Source organism: Orycteropus afer, unplaced genomic scaffold (genome assembly GCF_000298275.1).
Source record: "Orycteropus afer afer isolate SDZICR_OR568_19922 unplaced genomic scaffold, OryAfe1.0 scaffold00345, whole genome shotgun sequence".
NCBI lineage: Eukaryota > Metazoa > Chordata > Mammalia > Tubulidentata > Orycteropodidae > Orycteropus > Orycteropus afer.
The window spans coordinates 2665393-2686507 of NW_006921932.1; the positions used below are offsets into that span (position 1 = coordinate 2665393).

The 21115-nt window shown below is 38.4% G+C and overlaps 1 protein-coding gene across 1 annotated transcript in view; it reads left to right on the forward strand.

Moving 5' to 3' along the window:
• FOCAD (focadhesin) overlaps positions 1 to 21115 on the forward strand; it is a 502178-nt gene that overhangs the window by 115052 nt on the left and 366011 nt on the right. Inside the window, exon 10 of the mRNA XM_007952545.2 lies at positions 10236 to 10493. Coding sequence (XP_007950736.1) covers positions 10236 to 10493 — 258 coding nt within the window. The remainder of the gene's footprint in view (positions 1 to 10235; positions 10494 to 21115) is intronic.

Below are 21115 nucleotides of genomic sequence, written 5' to 3' on the forward strand. Positions count from 1 at the left end.
ATAGTTTATTCCTTTTGATGGTATCCCACATGAACCTTAGGCTTTCTTCATTTTGTTTTGATCTCTTTTCTCATTGATCCCTTTCCAAAGAAGTATTCAGGTATTTGTCTTCAATTTCATTAATTCTGTCTTTCATTGATTTAATTCTACTCCTTTGCCCTTTTAATGTGTTATCTATTTCTGACAATTTAGTATTAATCTTCTGGATTTCTATTTGTAGACTTTAAATAATTTCTAAGTTTCCATTTATTTTGTCATTTTGTTCTTGTATTTTCTTCTGAAATTCTTGTAGGGTTTTATCTGTGTTTTTCTTAATTTTGTCAGTGTTTTCCTAGATCTGTCTCTCAATCCTTTGAAGATAACTAAATATAATTCTTTTGATTTCTTATCAGAGAGTTCCAGTGCTGCTTCTTCCTCACAGATGTGTTCTGGGTCTATATACTGCTGTCTTGTTTCTCCCACTTTTTCTTGCTTCTTTGTGTGGACTATAATTGTATATTGTCTCCGAGACATTGTGACATTGTTGTATTTAACTGTTAACTGTTTGGGAAGAGCAGCTAAGGTGAGTCAGGTTTTTCTTGATGGTTGTTTAGTGTTGGCCAGTTAGTGGAGAAGGAAATGGTGGCGCTCACTCAGTAAGTGGAGCTGCAGGAGGTGTGGGTGTAGTTGTGTCGTATGGGTACTGTTGCTGTCTCTCACTCAGTTAGACAGTAATAACTTTGGAAAACCACCAAAAAAGTAAAAGCAAGTGTACAGAAAACCCACCATGTAATTACACAGGAACAATAACCAAAAAAAAAAAAAAAAAGGAAAAGGGGAAAAAAGAAACCCTGCAATATCTGGGGAGAGAGCAATAGGAGAAAAAAGGTAGAGTAGGAGAATAATGAAGAAAAAAAAATGGAGAAAGAAAAACAAAGAATGGGGTTAACCAAGAGAAAGAAAAAAATAGGAACCAGGAGCAGGGAAGAGAGAAAAAATTGAAAACTAGAACCTAGGAAGGAATAAATAAAGAATAATAATAAAGAGGACAAAAATAGTAATAATTATTTTAAAACAGACAAAAAGAAAAAAAGAAAAAAAAATTGGGGCATGGGGGCATGGGGCACACAGACTCTGCTTGAGCACACAGACTGGGATGGAATTCCTGCCAGCCTAGAAGGTGGATGGGAGTGAGGTGTGGCCACATCTCTGTTCACCAAGAGAGTGTGGGATATAAGAGTAACAAGGGGAATATCGCACCTTTCCAGTTGTTGGTGTTCGTAATGTCCTTGTGGTTCTGAGCAAGTGGAGTCTATTAAGTCCCTAGAATCTGGGAGAACACTGTCACTTGAAATATCCAAAATGGTCAAACTGCTTGTAAACATTCAAAATGGCTGCATCCTCCAGACAGGCAAAAGTCCACAGCTCAGCTTGCCTTCCTCTTTGCTGCTTCGCCTTTAATCAGTAGCCACCATGGCAATCCTCTGTGCAGCTCCTGGCTAACAGGGCTGATTTTTACATTAATTCTTAGTTCCTAACACTGCTCAGCAATATCCGAGCTGTCTGTGTTGTCAGGATTGCTGCCAGACAGTAGCTCTGTATGTCTCCTTTTTTGTTTTCAGGCAAATTTTTCTACTAGTTGGAGTTTAGTCCACTTCTATATCCTTTCCTTTAAAGCTTAGGGCTCCGGGATTATCTTCTGAATCAGTGTTAATTGGTTCTCCTTTTCTTTGTTGAAGAGGGTCTGTGTAGTCTTTCCGCCTATTCCACCATCTTACCAGAACCCAGTAGTTAGTTTTTGTGTATGGTGTAAGGTATGGATCTTGTTTCATTTTTCTGCAAATGGATATCCAGTTTTGCCAGCACCATTTGTTAAAGAGCCAAACTCTTCTCCATTTAATGGATTTCAGCCCTTTGTGAAAAATCCATGACCATAGGTCCATGGATCTATTTCTGTGTTCTCAATTCTATTTTCCTGGTCTATCTGTCGTTGTACCAGTACCATGCTGTTTTGACTACTGTGGCTATATAGTAGGTTTGAGATCCAGCTGTGTGAGATTTCCCACTTTGCTGTTCTTCTTCAATAGTGCTTTATATATTTGAAGTCTCTTTCCTTTCCATTTAAAATTAGTGACTGTTTTTTCCAAATCCTTAAAGAATGTGGATGGAATCTGGGTTGAGATTGCACTGGGTGTATAGATTGCTTTGGGCAATATTGACATTTTCACATTGTTCAATCTTCTTTCCACAAGCTTGGTATGTTCTTCCACTTACGTAAATCTCTTATGGTTTCTTCAAGTAGTGTTTTGTAGTTTTCTTTGTACAGGTCTTTTGTGTCCTTGGCAATATTTATAACCAAGTATTTAATTTTTTTTTTACATTTCCTTTTCAGCAATCTCTTTGCTGGTGTAGAGGAATCCAACTTATTTTTCTTTGTCGGTCTTGTATCCTGCCGCTATGTTAAATCTCTCAGTCCCAGTAGTTTTCTCACTGAGTCTCTTGGGTTTTCTATGTATAGGATCATATTAGCAGCAAATAGGGATAGTTTTACTTTTCTTTACCAATTTGGATGCCTTTGATTTCCCTTTCTTGCCTTATTGCCCTGGCTAGGACTTCCAGTACAGTGTTGACTAGAAGTGGTGATAGAGGGCATCCTTGTCTGGTTCCTGTTCGCAAGGGAAATGGTTTCAGTCTCTCTCCACTGAGAATAATGTTGGCTGTTGGTTTTGCATAGATGCCCTTTATTATGTTGAGGAATGTTCCTTTTATTCCTATTTTGTTGAGGGTTTTTATCAAGGATGGGTGTTGGATTTTATCAAATGACTTTTATGCATTGATTGATATGACCATGTGTTTCTTTTCCTGTGTTTTATTTGTGTGTTGGATGATATGGATTGCTTTTCTAATGTTAAACCATCCTTGTATACCTTATGTGAACCCCACTTGGTCATAATGTAGAATTTTTTTGATATGATATTGGAGTCTGTTGGCTAGGATTTTTTGAAGATTTTTGCATCTATATTCATGAAGGATGTTGGTGTGTAGTTTTACTTTTTAGTGATGTCTTTGCCTGGTTTTGGTGTCAGGGTTATGCATGCTTCATAAAATGAATTTGGGAGGGTTCTATCCTTTTCTGTGTTCTGAAATAGTTTGAGTAGGCTTGGTGTCAGTTCTTCTCTGAACATATCATAGAATTCTGCAGTGAAACAGTCTGGGCCAAGCCTTTTTGTTGTTGTTGTTGTTGGTAAGTTTTTAAATGATCTGCTGAATTTCTCCTTTTGTTAGGGGTCTTTTCAAAATTTCCCCCTCAGTCTGTGTTAGTTTAGGTCACTAGTATGTTTCTAGAAATCTGTCCATTTCTTCTAGATTTTCAAATTTGGTGGAGTACAGTTCTTCATAGTGTCCTGATATTATCCATTTTATTTCAGTTGGTTCTGTTTGTAATGTCACCCAATTCATTTCTTATTCATATTATTTGTATTCTCTCCCTGTTTTCCTTTGTTAAATATGCCAGTGATTTGTTAATTTTATTAATATTTTTAAAACACCAACTTCTATTTTTGTTAATTTTTTCTATTGTCTATTTTCTATTTCATTTATTTCTGGTGGAATCTATTATTTCTTTTCGTCTGGTGACTGTAGGCTTTTTCTGCTGTTCTTTTTCTAATTGATGGAGATTTTGAGTTGAAGTGTTGATTTTGGCTCTCTCTTTTTTTTTTTTTTTTGACACATCTTATCTTGTCTGTAGTTTATGTAAGTTGCCAACGTTATCATTCTCTGATGTTCACTTGCAGCTCTTTTTCTAATTGTTGGAGATGTTGGTTTAAAGTGTTGGTTTTGGCTCTTCTTTTTTGATATGTACATTTATTGCTAAAAATTAGCCTCTGGTCACTGCTTTTGTTGTGTCCTAAAGATTTTGGTGTGCTGTGTTTTCATTCTCATTTGATTCAAGGAATTTTTTAAGTTTATTTTTTATTTTGTCTATTACCCAGTTGTTTTTAAGGAGGGCATTATTTAGTTTCCATGTGTTTGCTCTTTTTCCATTGATATTCCTATTGTTGATTTCTCATTTTATAGCATTGTGATCTGAGAAGATGCTTTGCAATTTTTCTATATTTTTAAATTTATTAAGGCTTGCTTTGTGGCCTAACGTACGGTCTGTCCTGCAGAATGTTCTGTGTGCACTGGAAAAGAATGCATATTGTGCTGTTGATGCGTGAAGTGCTCTGTAGAGGTCTGTAAGGTCAAGTTGGTGGGTTTGGTTCTTCTTTGCATCTTTGTTGTGTTTCTTTGCAGTTGTTTGGTCCATGATTGAAAATAGTATATTAAAGTCTGTAGCATAGTGCCTAAGCCACTAACTGCAAACTAAGCTGCTAACCAGAGGGCTGGTGGTTCAAACCCACTAGCCACTCCTCGGAAGGAAGGTTGGGCAATCTGCTTCCATAGTGATACTGCCTCAGAAACCCAAGGAGTGGTTGCTTTGAGTTGGGTCTGACTCCACGGCACATAACAACAACAACTAGTGACTGTGGAGTCATCTCTTTGTCTTTTGATTTCTGTTAAAATCTGATTTATGTATTTTGGGGCTCTTTCATTGGGTGCATAGATACTTATTATTGTTATGTCCTCTTGTTCAGTTGATCCTTTAATCATTATATGATGTCTTACCTTGTCTCTTATGGTGGTTTTTGTGTTAAAGTCAATTTTATCAGAAATTAGTATTGCCATTCCTGCCCTTTTTTGTTTGCCATTTGCTTGATATATCTTTTTCCAATCTTTGATTTTTAGTCTGTTTTGTCTTTGTCTTGTAGACAGCATATTGATGGGTTATGTTTTCTTATCCAGTCTGCAACTCTCCATCTCTTGAGTGGTGTATTTAATCCATTTATATTCAGTGTAATTATAGACCAGTATGAATTTGGTGCCATTATTTTGTTTTGTGCTTTTTCATGGTGTTGCTGATTTCTTCATTTCATATAATTTTCTGAGCGGAGCTCATTATGTTTATCATGTTATCATTTCCTTCGTTGTTATTGCTTTAGTATTTGCTTAATATTTGTGTTTGTCTTCTTTTTTATTTTAATGTGAATGTTTATCATTTTTCTTTGAAGTTACCCTGTGATTTATAATTTTCTTCCTAAGTTTAGAATAATTTGTTCTGTCTTGCAATTTTCTTGACTTCTTCATCATTTAGAAGCTATTTTTTCCCTCTTTTTTATTTGTAGTTGTCCTCATTTGCCAGTTGATATCTCTAGTTCCCTGTTGACAATCTTATAAGCTTATTTTAGTTTGGATACATCCATAACTAGGATGGCTTTTGGGTTATGTCATCATGTGTGTTGTTAATGCTCAGTTGTTGTTTCCCTTTTTTGTTTCTCTGTCCAAAGGACTCTGTTTCCTATCTCTTGTAAGGTTGGTCTCATTTCCACAAATTCCCTTAATTTCTGCTTATTTTGAAATCTCCTAACTTCACTATCATATTTGAGAGTCAATTTTGTGACAGCAGTGAGTTTGGTTCTTCTTTTGATATAATTCTTGGTTGGAAATTTTTTTCCTTCAGTTTTTTTTTTTTATATACCATCCCATTGCCTTCTTGCTTTTATGGTTTCTGCTGAGAAATCAGAACTTAATCTTACTGGTTTGTAGGTAACTTTTCATTTTTCCCATGCTACTTTCATGATTCTTTCTTTGTCTTTGATTTTGGTCAGTTTGATGGTGGTATAAATTCCTTATCAGGGAGTTCCAATGCTGCTTCTTCCTCAGTGATGTGTTCTAGGTCTCTATCCTGGTCCCTTGTTTCTCCTGCTTTATCTTAATTCTTTGTGTGGTCTGTGATGTTTGTTGTCTCTTGTTGTTGTTGTTGTTGTTATGTGCCGTCGAGTTGTTGTCTCTTAGACATTGTAATGTTGTTGTATGTGTATTTAGTTGGTGATTGTATGTTGGAGTGTTTTGCCCAATATTTTCGCTTTCTTTAGATGTATCTGTGTAAGCAACATACTGTGCTTCTCTATTTGCTAGTTGGCAGCACTTATGTACTCACCCCTTATTTCCTGGTGTGTTTGATAGGTAATGAGAGTGAGTGCACAGATCTCTGTTAGCTGTTTGTGAAGAGCTGTTAAGGGTGAGTCAGGCTCTTAGTGGCTGTCCTATACCATTGGCTAGTTGGTGCAGAAGCAAGTATTGGTCCTCACTCACTAGGTGGGGCTTTAGGAAGTACCAGTGTGGTTGTGTTATATGGGCATGTTGTTATCTCCCACTCAGACAAAAACAACAATTAAAAAAAAAAAAAACTGAAAAAGTAAAAACGAGGACAGAAAAACACACCCCATAAACTCACAGGAATAATCACCAATAAGAGAAAGAAAAAAAAAAAAAGAATAAAGACAATAATTGAGACAAACTATTTAAGAAAAACTTTAAAGAGAAATTTGAAATATAAATAGAAAAAAGAGAGGGAAAACCCCCACAATATCTTGGGTGTAGGGATAAGAGAAAAGAGCTAGACTATTAGAATAATGAGGATAAAAATGGAGAAAATGCCAAAAGAAAAGCAAGGGATAGAAGAACCACAAGAAAGAAAAAAAATGGGAACCAGGAAAAGGGAAGGGAAAAAAGCACACAACTAGAACCTGGAAAGGGAAAAAGAAAGAATAAAAATAAAAAGGAAGAAGAAACAAACAGAAGAAGAATAATTTAAAAACAAACAAACAGAAAACAAATTGTGCAGGGCAGGGCACCCATCCTCTCTCTGTCAGAGCTCACAGACTGGGATGGCATTCCTGCTGGCCCATAAAGTGGATGGAGATGAAGGTTGGCTACACCTCTGTTCCCCAAGAGGTGTGGTGTTTAAGAGTAACTAGGGGAACATCTCACTTTTCCAGTCAACAGCTCCTTTATGTCTGTGCTACCCTTGGCAAACAGAGCCTATTCTCAGGTCCTTGGAAGCTGAATGTCATCACTGTCACTTTAAATATACCAAATGACTGTTGCTTGTAAACATTCCAAATAGCTGTGGCCTTCATACAGCCAAAAGTCCACAGCTCAGTTTGTCTCTTTCTTTTCTGTTTCCCTTTTTAGTCATCAGCCACCAGTGCAGTCATCCATGCTGCCCTTGGCAAGCAGGGATGATTTTTAGGTTAATTCTCAGGTCCTAACTCCACTTGGAAATATTCAGACTGTTTGTGCTGTCAGTATAGGTGACAGTCCCCAGCTCCATTTATCTTCTTATTCACCATTTTCATTCAGGTTCTTCTACTCATTGGTGTTTAACCCACTTCTGTATCCTTCCTTTCAAAGTTCAGGGCTCCAGGATTATCTTCTGAATCTGAGTCAATTGATTTCTCTTTTCTTTGTTGAAGAGTACCTGTGTAGCTTATTTGCTTATTCTGCCATCTTACCAGAAGTTGGAACTGTACACTTTCAAAGAGTGAATTTATGTTATGTGTATTGTAGCTCAATTAAGCTGTTATTTAAAAACTTCTATAAAGCTTAACTTTTACTTCTCATTCTTTGTGGGTGTTTTTTTCCCCCATTTTATTTGTTTTAAATTTTATTGTGGTTTGGGTGCAAATTTACAAAGCAAAGTTGTTTTGTATTCAACAATTCATGCACATTTTATGTTGTGCCCTAATTACCATCCCCAATACCATCCCCAACAACAAAAACACTCCTCCCCTTCTGTCACAGTGACTCCCCCCTCCCCATGCCCTTCTTCACTATGCATTCCTGTCTGTGCAGCTTTCCCTGTAGGTGAATCCTCCTTCTCTGGTGTCTCATGGCTCTCAGGGATACATGTCCCTGGAATAGGTGGGTGCATTGTCCTGGGCTAGGTGTTCTGCATGTATGTCTTTCTACTATTGGGCTGAGAGCCAATTCATAGGAGTGAGTCCATTTCTAGGTGGGAAAGTTAACCCAGGGTTATAGTCTTGGGGGTTACAACAGTCTCCATCAGACCAGTATTTTTTATTTCTGAATTTTGTTCCACATTTTTCCTCCCACCCTACCCAGGATCTCTAGTTTTGATCCCTTTCTGAGTGGTTGGCATTAGTAGCCACATACCATCTAGTTCTTCTGATCTCGGGGTCATGAAGGCTGATGTCCTCGTGGTCCACCTTATCCTTAGACTAATTGTTTCCAGGTGCCTTTGATTTTCTCCACTCCTCTTTGATTCAGATGAGAAGACCAATAATTGCATATGGCTGCTTGAAAGCTTTTAAAACCCCAGTCACTACTCACCAAAGTAGGCTGTAGAACAAGCTTTTTACGTATTATGTTGTGCCAATTGAGCATGATGTCCGCAGAGAGTATGGTCCCAAGTCTACAGACCCAGTGATTCTTTGTCTCCAGATATTTGATTGTCTCTGAGAAGTTACTCCAACTTTGTCTCTGTTGTTTCTTTAATATATGTGGCTAATTTTGTAGCACAAGTACATATGCAATATTATCTCCAGCCAAATCTATTTTTGGTCTAGGATATATTCCTGTTTGCCTACCCCCACCTTATTCTTGCCTTTCTATATGTTTATCCATAGGCTGGTGTTTGGTGTTAGTGGTAATGAATTATTGTGCATGTACTAGTATTTGCCTCTGTTATCTATATCTTATGTGCACATTACAGTGTTGCTTCTTTCCCCAGTGTCATTATGCTGGTCACAGACTCTTTGCATACTGTCCCTCTCCTCACCTAAATCAACATGTGGCCCCCAATTAGTCCAAACTTTCCCCTCCTCTTCCCTCCCATTCCCAGTAACCAACCAAGTGAATTTCCTTCCCAGAGTAAACCTTTCCTTGACTTTTTACAATAAGGGCTCATACAATATTTGTCATTATGTGATTTGACTTATTCCACTCAGCATAATGTTCTCCAAATTCATCCACATTGTGAGATGGTTTGTGTATTCTTCATTATTCTTTAATGTTGCCTAGTATTCCATTGTGTGAAAGTACGTAGTCTGGTTATCCATCTGTTGATGAACGTTTAGGTTGTTTCCATCTCTTTGTTATAGTGAATTGTGCTGTGATCAACATGGGTGTGTATTACATCTCATTCTTTCAATAATGTGGTCCTTATCCATATAAACCAGCTTCCAATTACTAGGACAGTTATAATCTAGATATTACCAATTTGTCTCATCACACTACATGAATTATTAGTAGGCAGTGTCTGAAAGTACCACTGACTGCCAGAAGAACTAACAAATCTGTGGAAGAAGTGCTGCCGGAATGTTCCTTGGAAGTGAGCATGACCAGACTTCATCTCACTTACTTTGGTCATGTTGCCAGAAGGGAGTATTTTCTGGAGAAGAACATCATGTTTGATAAAGTGAAGGATCATTGAAAAAGGGGAATATCTTCAAGGAGATGGATTGATACAGTCCTGCAATGATGGGCTCAGGTATCGTAAGGATTGTGAGGCTGGCACAGGACCAGGCAGTTTTTTTCATTCTGTTGTACATAGGGTCACTATGAGTTGGAGCTGATTCGATAACACCTAACAACAACAACAACAGGCAGTGTCTAATGCTTCTTTAATGTCTATGGCTTCTCCTGAGCCATTTGTGCATATGTGGTAAGTTCATTCACCTTGGTAGAATTCTGTCTACTCTTGGCCCTGACTGTATTATTTTATTTTATGAGGAGCCATTTTTCAGATTGACTTGAGCATAACATCTTCTTTGAGCATCATTTCAGTTTAGAGCTGTCAGGCTATTTCTTATTGTAGAACTCATTCACAATTATTAATGAATTCTTTAGGCTCCAGCTGAACCAACTCTGTTCCTATCAACATACTGTCTGTTATAAATATGAATTGTTCTCAGTCCAAGCCTGCCATCTGCCCAGGGCTGCCTCTTACCAAGGCCTTGAGCTGGGCTATTACAGTGTTTTTTCTTCCTTCCCTCATACTGGTGAATACTTTTTAGTGATAATAGCTTTTTTTTCCAAGCTCTATTGCCTGTGAATCTTGTATATTGATCTTTTTTTTTTTTTTTTTCCTGGCTTAACTGGGAGAGAATGGTAACTCTGAGGAAGAGCTGCTGTGGCATACTATTCTACAGCTCCATCTACCAGTTAACTCTTTTCTTTTGGTATTCATACTCTTATCTTACATGTGTGCAGAGATGTTTTTGGCAAGAATTTTTATATTCATTTTCTTGGAAGGGTTAATTTTTCACAATGAGACATAATAAACAAATTATCTTATTTCTGGTAAATAAACTGACTTCATTTATTTATGACTTTTTTCCATTCATTTTCAGCTCTTCTGCAAGCTTCTGTTCCCCATAACCAGCGTGTATGGTTCAATATTTACAGCCTGGAGGATCCTTGAAGTAATGAGAGAAGAGTCTGCAGCCAGTGACTGGTTGGCTTCAGTGGAGTCATTGCTCCCTATTACTACAGTGATCCCTTTACATGTTTTTCTTTTGCTGGCCCATCTCCTTGTTGAAGATAAAGGACAGAATCTTCGCCAAATCCTGAAGGTCACTACAGAACTAGCCCAAGCGGATTCATCTCAGGTAAATCAAAAGAATAATGAAGTTGTAGTTCCTGGGTGGTACAAGCAGTTAATGAACTAGGTTGCTAACCAAAGGATTGGAGGTTCAAGTTCACCCAAAGGTACCTCAGAAGAAAAGCCTGGAGATCTACCTCCAAAATCCCTGTGGAAAACCCTGTAGAGCACAGTTCTATTCTGATGCACGTAGGTCAGAATGGGCACAGTAACAATTGGTTTTAATGGCAGTAAAGCTTAATTTTCGAATTTGTAGATTATTCTTAGATTGTGGATAATCTATATCAAAGTTCTAAATTATGGGTTGATTCCTTTTTTGCTATTTATGTCTTCCCAATTTGGTCTTCTTTTTCTTTACCCTGAATTGATGTATACTTAATGATACAAATATTTCTTTTATGAAATCACACTTCGTGAGAAAATTTGCCCTTGATACTCTTCTGGTCCCCCCCCCCCTTTTTTTTTTGGTGGCTTTGCTAGTTTGTTACATTTTTACTAACTCTTGCCACCTATTCCAAGAAGCATATTACTTTATCTGAATATTGATCTTTCAAGATTTACTCAGATTAATCAATTGAAGATAATGATGCCTATACCACAGCCATTGGTCTCTTTTTGACTCCTTGCAATTTGGTCTTTCTTCATTTTGTCATTTACTCAACCATTTTCTTGGTTATACTCAGTACTTTTGTACTGAGTATTGTATGGTACTGGTCTGCATGCTGGAATGTGAAGGTTAACAATCTTCATCCTACCTGCACAGACTTAGAGTGTAACTAGAAAGCAGCAAGACATAAAGAAGACTTATTTTTTCAGCTAACCATGTATTTAGTGTAGCCCACCCCTGTCACCCCACTACCCTACCCCCAAATTGGGTGATATGTCAAGAATGCATTTCCTATGAAGGGAAGGGTTTCCTAATCAAATAATAATAATAAAAAAAAGTCACTGCCCTCAACTCAGACCCGATTCATAGTGACCCCTCCTTGGGTTTCCGAGGTGGTATCACTACGGAAGTACATTGCCCAACTTTCCTTCTGAGGAATGGCTGGTGGGTTTGAACCGCCATCCTTCTGGTTAGCAGTCAAATGCCTTAGGCACTACGCCACCAGAGCTGCCTAATCAAATATGTATGGGTTTCTAGCATCTACTTTTTCTTGTGGTTCTTTTCAAGCATGGTGAAGAAAAAGTTAATCTTTTAATGGAAAATTGTGTTCTTGGTGAAGGGTGGGAAAAAGTCTGTGGTTAGAGCAGTTCAAACCCATCAGCCATTCAATGGTATAAGGATGTGGCAGTATACTTTTGTAAACCCTGTGAGACAGTTCCACTCTGTTCTATAGTGTCTCTATGAGGTAGAATTGACTTGATGGTGGTGGGTTGAGATGAAATGATTTGGTGGTGGTGGTGGTGGTTCATTAGTTGTTGAGTGGATTCTGACTCACAGGGAAAAATGTGTTTATTTAAGATATGAAGTTAATATATTTGGAATTCCCTTTATCCCAAATATATCATCCTCATTCTTTCTTTTTGTCAAGTAAACAACTGCTGGTATCTCACAAGATGTTTTTTCTGTGACCAGACTCTTCAATGCTGATTTTATAAGTGGATCTGTAATGCACTCAGGATACATTTGTCTCATGGTGTACACATAATGTGAATTATTTCAACTTGCTTCTTAATTCATTTCTTTCTTTCTTCTTCATGATCCTACACCTACCCAGTGTTTTCTTTCCATGTTGATGATTTGTGTTATAATCTCTTTAGGATACTTAATGCACCGGTAATACTTGGGGATTGTCTAATGAATGATCCCTTAAAGTCACACTGTTGGTTACCTTCATCTTTGTTTGTAACTCATGTAAAACATATGTTATATCGGTGTACAAATTGATACTCAGGACAAATATTTGGTTTTTGAAATTTTCAGATGATATGCATGATTAGCTCTATTATTTAGGAAAACCATGCCCTAGATAGTGTCTTCAAAGTGCAATTTCTTTCCTTCCCTTTGCGGAAGCCCCCCAAAGGTTTGGCTGGAAGCCTAACACCTTATAGCCTTGTGTTCACAATCTAAAATGAAAGTACAGAACACTCACATTGGCCTAGCTTGGGACCAACCAAGCGAGAATAATGGAGCACTGTTGTTGGCCATCCTGGATGGAGTAGTGGTGAACCATGTCAAGACCTTATGATTATCTGTTTCAACAGGATTTTGTGTAAGGAGGGTGAGATGGTTCTCCAAAGGACAAATCACCTTCTGATAATAGATGTGTTGTTGTTGTTAGGTGCCATCAAGTTGGTTCTAACTCATAGCAACCCCATGTGTAGCAGAAGAAAAAAATGCTGCCCAGTCCTGGGCTAACCTCACAATCATTGCTGTGTTTGAGCCCATTGTTGCAGACCCTCTGCCAGGCTGTCTTGTTGAGGGTCTTCCTCTATTTCACTTGACCTTCTACTTTACCAGGTATGATGATGTTCTCCAGCAACTGAACCCTCCTGCTAACATGTCCAAATAGAAGTCGTAGGATGCTCAATAGGAGAACTATAGAGCAGAACTTCTGCTCTAGTGTTCCAGGGCACACTGAAATGCTGGGGTGTGTGTGCTTCAGCTATACAGACAGTGCTCTGGCAGCAAAATGTGTCTAGTGCTGCTGGACATCTCTGGTTGGTAGCCTCTGACCACCTGGCATTTCCTTTATTTAGTCCAGCATCTTCATACACATTATTTTTCATGTGCACCTTGAAACGGAAAAGATTGAAAAGCCGCTGAGTGACCATCAGATTAATTAATTATTTAATAAATGTTTATTAAGAAGCAGTGGCATAAATAGAATATGTTATACTTCTGCTGGTTATTTTTTGGATAGGTTTGAAAGAAATGAGAAAGAGTACCCTAAATGTGTTATTCAGAGGAATAGGATGGTGGAATGCTTAAATATAAAGTATGGTTCCCTAAATTCTTTTTTAAGCAAAGGTAATATCATTGGTAAGAACTTAGAAGTAACATTATTTACTTTGAAAAGGAGAAAGAGCTGTGCTGAAAGTAGAAGGTGGCATTTTTTTCTCACTTTTCTGTCAAAGGACCATATCATACTATTTGATTAGCTTTTACCTAGAAATTGAAGTACCTGAAAAAGAGAGAACTGAATATTTTGAAAAACCAAGTTTTCTCATTGTGACTAGATGCTTCAGGTAGATACATTGAAATGAATCTGGATTAATCTATTATCGCTAGAACAATTTTTATTTCCTGAGTTTAGGTGGGTTTGCTGATTTCATGCATGTTTTTCCTTTCTCACTTTAGAGAAATAAGGGCAATCATCAGCTCAAATGTGAGTGTTGATACTAAAGAAAAGATTGATAATACTAGTAAGCAGAGGATAAATGAATAGGTAGGTATGTTTAGAAATCTGGAGACACGTGGAGTCTTCCACCTGTTTTGTTGGTCACTTAACTTCTGTAGCAGAATTCAATCACCGATGTTGTTGTTGTTGTTATGTGCCGTTGAGTTGGCCCTGGCTCATAGCGACCCCTCCTTGGGTTTCCGAGGCAGTATCACTATGGAAGTAGATTGCCCAACCTTCCTTCTGAGGAGTGGCTGGTGGCTTTGAACCACCAGCCTTCTGGTTAGCAGTCAAGTGCCTTAGGCATGTGACATCTTGATTTATTGTAATAATCCTACTGTAAGACTCTATAAGAAAAATAGTTGGAAATGTGTGAAAGAGATTTGCATATACATAGTATGTGGGCATTATTATTACTTTATTAGTTCTAATTGGTATTAATAGAAATTATTTTCAGTAGTACTACTAAATAATAGAAATACAAATTATTCAATAATAATATTATTAATGATATTAAGAACAATGTGATTTGGTTTTTAGCCTGAGTACATTCTTTCTCACCCATAATACATTTGATGGATCTTGCTTTACCCTAGTTAAATTGATGGTCTCATGTGAGTTTTCATCTCTAATCTCTCACTGCTTCCCCTATAGTGTATATTTTCCATTAGCTTTTATATTTTTAGGGCTGTGGAAGACTATGAAGCTAAGTGGTCTGAAGGAAACGTGGCCTTGTGATTAAGTCCCATCAGAGGAGGGTATTGAAAGGACTAGGTGGTTAACCAAAGTCATGACAGTACACTGACACTTCAAAAAATTGTTCTAAATAGCAAGAAACTCTTTTTCCTATCTAATAATTCTTACAGTTTTCTTACCCAGACACAAAGGAGCTCTGATAGCGTAGTGCACTTGACTGCTAACCTGAAGGCTGGCAGTTCAAACCCACCAGCCACTCCTCGAAGGAAGGTTGTGCAATCTACTTCCACAGTGATACTGCCTCAGGAACCCAAGGGTGGTCGCTCTGAGTCGGGGCCAACTTGATGGAAAATAACAACCGCAACAATACCCAGACACCATGAGACTGACTGCAGAAGGTGCAAGCTCAGGTCAGGTAGCAACAACAAATGCAACGCACTGCTGTTGAGTTGGATCCGACTCATAGCGATCCCTCCTTGGGTTTCCGAGGTGGTAGCACTACAGAAATAGATTGCCCAACCTTCCTTCCGTGGAGTGGCTGGTGCATTTGAACTGCCAGCCTTCTGGTCAGCAATCAAATGCTTTAGGCACACTCCCTAAAAATTCTGTGCCTTTTGCATTCTTGGAGGAAATGTGTTGGAGAATTCTGGGGAGAGGTCCAGGAGCATCCTCAGTAAATTTTCACTGAATCTTGAAAGTTTTAAACATATTGATTTAGATTAGAAAGAGGTTTTCATATTATAAGTAGTGCTTGTGCTTGTGAATGGGAGCTCCATCTATTTCCTAAATTAGTATTTTCTCTGTCAATAGCAGTTGATAGGTTCAAGTGTATTTTGGTTATGTTTAAATAACAATTCATGCCTTCCTGCTACTGTGAGTAATGTTATTTTCCCCACATTTTTTTAATGGCTAGTATTCAAGCTGCCTTCAGAGATGCCTGAATGACAGTTGAAATACATGACTTCATGACATGCGTATGATGATGTCCCGTTGACCTTATTCTTTGCTCTTCTGAGAGCTGTTTCCTGCCTGTGAGATTTGTGCAGGACCTGGCCATATCTGATACGGAATCAGTGGTAATGAATACCAGGCATAAGCTCTACTGTGTTTGTTTGTGGATTTCAGGCCTAACTGAGGACCCTTTTCTGAATTTTAGTTTATGGCTCTTGTTGTTGTTGTTGTTGTTATGTGCCGTCGAGTCAGCCCTGACTCATAGCGACCCCTCCTTGGGTTTCCGAGGCAGTATCACTACGGAAGTAGAATTGCCCAACCTTCCTTCCGAGGAGTGGCTGGTGGGTTTGAACCGCCAGCCTTCTGGTGAGCAGGCAAGTGTCTTAGCCACTATGCTACCAGAGCTCCTAAGAGTAATAGGAGTAATAAAAGTACTTCTAAGTACTTTTATTACTCTTCTAAGAGTAATAAAAGCCCTGGTGGAGCATTGGTTAAGTGCTCAGTTGCTAACTGAAAGGTTGATGGAACCCACCAGCCAAACCACAGGAGAAAGATGTGGCAGCCTGTTTCTATAAAGACTACAGCCTTGGAAACACTCTGGGGCAGTTCTGTTTTGTCCTTTAGGGTTTCTACAAGTTGAATTGATCAATAACAATGGGTTATAAGAGTAATTATTTGAACTCTTAGCCAGTGATTGAGTGCCTGAGTAAGGTGATTGTGGGAACTTAGGATATGTCTGAGACTAACATAATCTCTGTGTGGTGGTTCAGTTTGTGTGTCAACTTGGCTGGGCCTGGTTGAGTGGCTGGGCAGCTGGTGGTAGTTAATCTCCATGAGGAGACTGGCAATCAACTCCATGGTGGGATCTACCACAAGCAGGTAAGTAGCTGCCTTTGGGATGTGGTCTGCTTCCTGTGTATAAGGAGAAACCTTGGGAATGGTCTCTAGTCTATGGCATGCTCGGACCCTGCATGTAGCTGTGTCGTTGCTCAGCAGCCAGCTATGCTCTGCCAACCTTGGGACTTACAAAGCAATTAAGTTAATGGCCTGCTGTGTGGTTTGGTAACATCGGGACTGTGCCTTTTTCCTTGTCAACCTTGGGACTTCTCAGCTTTAGCAGCCAGCAGCTGTCTGAGTGAAGAAACGCCTCTAGCTCCATTGGACTGGGAGCAGGAGGCAGAGCTAGACCCCAAGGTTGAGGGGCTTTCACCCAGCCCCTAGAGCCTGGCACTTTGAACTTGGACTTGAAGCCTCTAAATTGTAAGAATAAACTCCTGTTTGTTAAGACCACCCCATTTGTGGTATATATTCCTGTCAGAGCGGTACTAGGTAACCAGAACAGTCTGTAAGAAGAGGTTGATAAGTTTTTGTTAATTAACAAGCTTTGATTTGACTTCTTGTCACCCTAGCACAGTGATGTCTCATTTGTCAAGAACCACATCTGTTCCTGTGCAAAAGTATGCCTCTATTACACACTAAACAGGTGATAGCACTAGTTCTGTTCCACTTCCTTTATTTCCATATGCCTGATCGTGTATTGCTTCTGAGACTCTCAGCTAGAAACCTTACTCTTTCTTCCTTCTTCCTATCCTTTCTTTCCAGCTTGGCTTTTCACGAAGTATTTTTTCAACTCTGACCTTGGCTTCCAGTAATATTCCTCCCATGTTCTTCCCGGTGGCTCCAGATAAACTTCTCTTAGTACCTACCTGGAAACCTCTTTCCCCCTGGCAGTGTTCCTCTGGGCCCTGGCCCCTTGAGAATAAGGACATGTTGTTGTTATGTGCCATCGAGTAGGACCCAACTCATAGCAACCCCTCCTTGAGTTTCCGAGGCAGTATCACTATGGAAGTAGATTGCCCAACCTTCCTTCCAAGGAGTGGCTGGTGGGTTTGAACCACCAGTCTTCTGGTTAGCAGTCAAGTGCCTTAGGCACTACACTACCAGTGCTCCTAAAATAGTGACCCCTTCTTAGGTTTCCGAGGTGGTATCACTATGGAAGTAGATTGCCCAACCTTCCTTCCGAGGAGTGCCTGCTTTCTGGTTAGCAGTCAGATGCCTCAGGCACTATGCTACCAGAGGTCAGACAGACATTATATTTATTCCTTAAACCCTTCTGTAATATTGATTCTGCTTTTCATTCTTTATTGGACTGGCATATAGTCATTGGTATTGAGCTTTCTTCATCTGAAACCTTATATCCTAGAGAATAACAGGTGTTGGAAGAAGCTGTTTTTCACACAGCATTTCAGTAACACAAAAGCCTTATAGGTAGGAGCTATTTAGATACTTATTAGTATATTTTATGGGAGCTCTGGTAGGGTAGTGCTTAAGGCACTTGACTGCTAACCAAAAGGCTGGCAGTTCAAACCCACCAGGCGCTCCTCGGATGGAAGGTTGGGCAATCTACTTCCATAGTGATACCACCTCAGAAACACAAGGAGGGGTCACTAGAAGTGAGGTCCTACTTGATGGCATATAGTAACAACAACAAAGTATATTTTATAAACTAAAATAACCCGAAATTCACTGCCATCAAATTGGATCTGACTCAGCGATCCCTCTTTCGGTTTCTGAGGTGGTATCACTATGGAAGTGGCACTATGCCCTCAGAGCTCCTTATTTTATAAACGAACATATATAATCTGACAGAAGATTATTTTCTCATTTAGAAATCAAGACTACTTTTTAATGGTTATAAAACCCGAGCAAATGTGTTTTTTCCCCCTATGTTTCTACTTATATGGTTAAAAGTTTATGGCAAATTAAACTTAATCATCTGAACTGAGCATTAAATACAAAGATTCCAAAAAACCAAAATGACTGTCGTGGAGTCGGATCCAACTCATAGCGACCCCTCCTTGGGTTTCCGAGGCAGTATCAAAGATTAGTAATGTTTAGATAGGCTGAGATGGTTTAAAATAAAACCTTATATTTAGTATCATAACTTGAATAGACTAACTCTAACTACTGTATATAAGGCATATTGTTTTTTCTTTTCAATGTGTGTACTGTACTGAAGTTCTTCAGAGATCATAGTTAGTAAATTTTGACTTTAGAGAACCACATGTTCCTTCCTTTATAACTTACCTCCATTGATGATCTTAACAAATTGAGGTTAGTAAAACATAATGACTCAAACTCTTGACACTTCCCTCTTCTTTGGAAGTGGGGAGTGTTTTTTTTTTTTTTTCCCTGACATTTTACAACTCTGTGGTCTTTGATTTCTTCTGTTACATTTTGGTTGTTAAATCTAGTGAAAGGTCTTGCTTAATTGGAGCAATCACAATGTTTGGTAATTTTGTTTTATCCTTTGTGAGGGTCTCAGGGTCTAATTATTTCCATTTGTAAAAGTATATTCATTTTTTGGCCCATTTGAAATCATTTATGTGACTATGTTCATGGCCCATGCCTTGTCGTCTTTTAAAAGTCATATGCTATCAAATAGTAAAAAGTTGACTTTCAGGGTAGTATCCTGTGAAAGCTTTACTCAGGGTCATAAGCCATATTTTAACATGGAAAATGAATAGGAAATATGTGAAATTTAATGGTCTGTAAGTTACTGCTGTGAGAAAAGGAGAAAATGTATTTTATAAAAGAGAACTTGCACAAAGAGTTTTTGGACGCTTTGCACTGTGTTCTATTGTCACTGAGTTACATGAATTTCTACCCCTGAAGCCCATCTTTTCCCTGTGTTCTTCACATTAGAAAATGAAACCAGAATGTACAGTACTTTTAATAAAGAACTTTATAAATAAGAAGTGCTATACTACTATTCCCTGTAGCCATAGCATCGATTATGCCTACAGCAAAATTGGAGTAAGCCTGCCAACATGAAGTAATTAGACAAAGAGAAACATGACCAAAATAAAAGGTCAAGTTACGCCTACCCCATCCTTTGGCAGTATGTTTATTTCTTCTTTATAAACCCCAGATATCTGTAGGATGAAATGTTTTTAAATGGCCTTTGAACCTTTTAATGTTTTCTTGGTTGTGTACACGAAAACTAGTTCTTATACTCAGCAGGTCAATGTCAGTTTTCTTGTCTTTCCTGGGTATTAGTATTGGGCTGAGTTACTTCTGAGGCTTTTAGAAATTATAAATTACTTAAAATTTTCATTGAAGGAATTATTTGATTGTGATTTTCACATCAACCGCATGTCACTGTGACACCCACTAGCTTACTAATAACTGAAACAAAAGCTATTTGTCTTAGTGTGTCACTGCACACTGAGCATCAGAAAGGATGTAGGCGGAGTTTGATGATGATGGGGCCAGAACTGCATTGAGAACAGTGGAGTCTGTCTGCTCCCAACTGAATTCAAGTAACAGTAGCTTTGCCTTCTGGTTAAAGCTTTCTAAGGGACAACTACCTCTTTGGGGTGGGGTTCTAGGGTTGGTGAAAGGCTCTGAGAGGGAGCTCACAGCAGACTCTGTAGTAATTTTGAGTTTTCATAACAGGCATGAGGAATTCTGCTCAAGATGAAAATACACTGAAGTCTACCATTGCTAAAGTAAAACTTTTTTATTTAGTCAGTGGGGAGGGAAGGGAGGAAAGGGCTATTGGACTCCTGCCTACTTGCCCCATGGCCTGACACCCTAGAGATGCCAGTTGAGATGCCTCACCTCTCAGCAGCCCTTCTGTAGGCAATCCTTTGAAATGAGAGAAGAGTCTTAAGAAAACATTTCTTTACATTTACAGAAGTAACCCATGCCAGCTCGCTACAATCAACTTGGCCTGGATTCATAAATATAAATGAATAATCAAAGCTTACCAGACATTTGTGAAAATTTAACAGCATGACTAACCAGAGCATCTGTTTCCAGAAGAAAAAGAATTGAGGGAGCAGAAGATGAGTTAAAAACAATCCAAATCCTAAGAAATGTTGGAAAGATACTATATACATGTTTTATACTGTATAAAAAACAGTGCCATGAGAAAGAAGAAATTTGAGAACAAGAGATTTTAGAAATTAAAATTGTGATTCCACAATACATAAATGGAGACTGAATCAGTGTTTTATAGAATACTCAAATTTTTCAGAATATAGAGAAAAAAGGTGAAAAATAACAAACTTAAGACATTGAGGGTCAATCTGTGAGTTTCAACATCCTTCTAATAGGAATTTCAGTAGGAGAGAACAGAGAAAATAAAGGAGAGAAACTTAAAGACAGCAAACTGTTTCCTTGAGCTGAAAAAAGATATAGACTTCAAATTGTTAGGACCCTCTCAATGTGAAACTGCACAAATGACAATAGATCAATACCTAAATACTTCCTCGGAATTTCAAGGCTAAAAAGAAACTTACAAGAGATTTTAGAAAAGAGTAGGAAAAGAAAAATTTGCCTGAAATCACACTGACATTAGATTTCTTACCAACAGCAAGCACACTGGGTACTTGAATACAATGGAATACTATCTTCTAATTTCTTGGCATATTTCTTCTTTTTATGAGTGATAGTAAAAATCAAAGCTTTTTCATGTATGCAGCAATTCAAGAACATTTCTCTCAGTGTGGGGAAGAAACCTCTCAAGGATGTGCTCTAGCAAAACCACAAATGAATTGAAGAAAGCATAGCGAAGAAATGCTGAATGATGATAAATAGCCAGTAAATTTTATGGGTGGTATAAAACATTAAT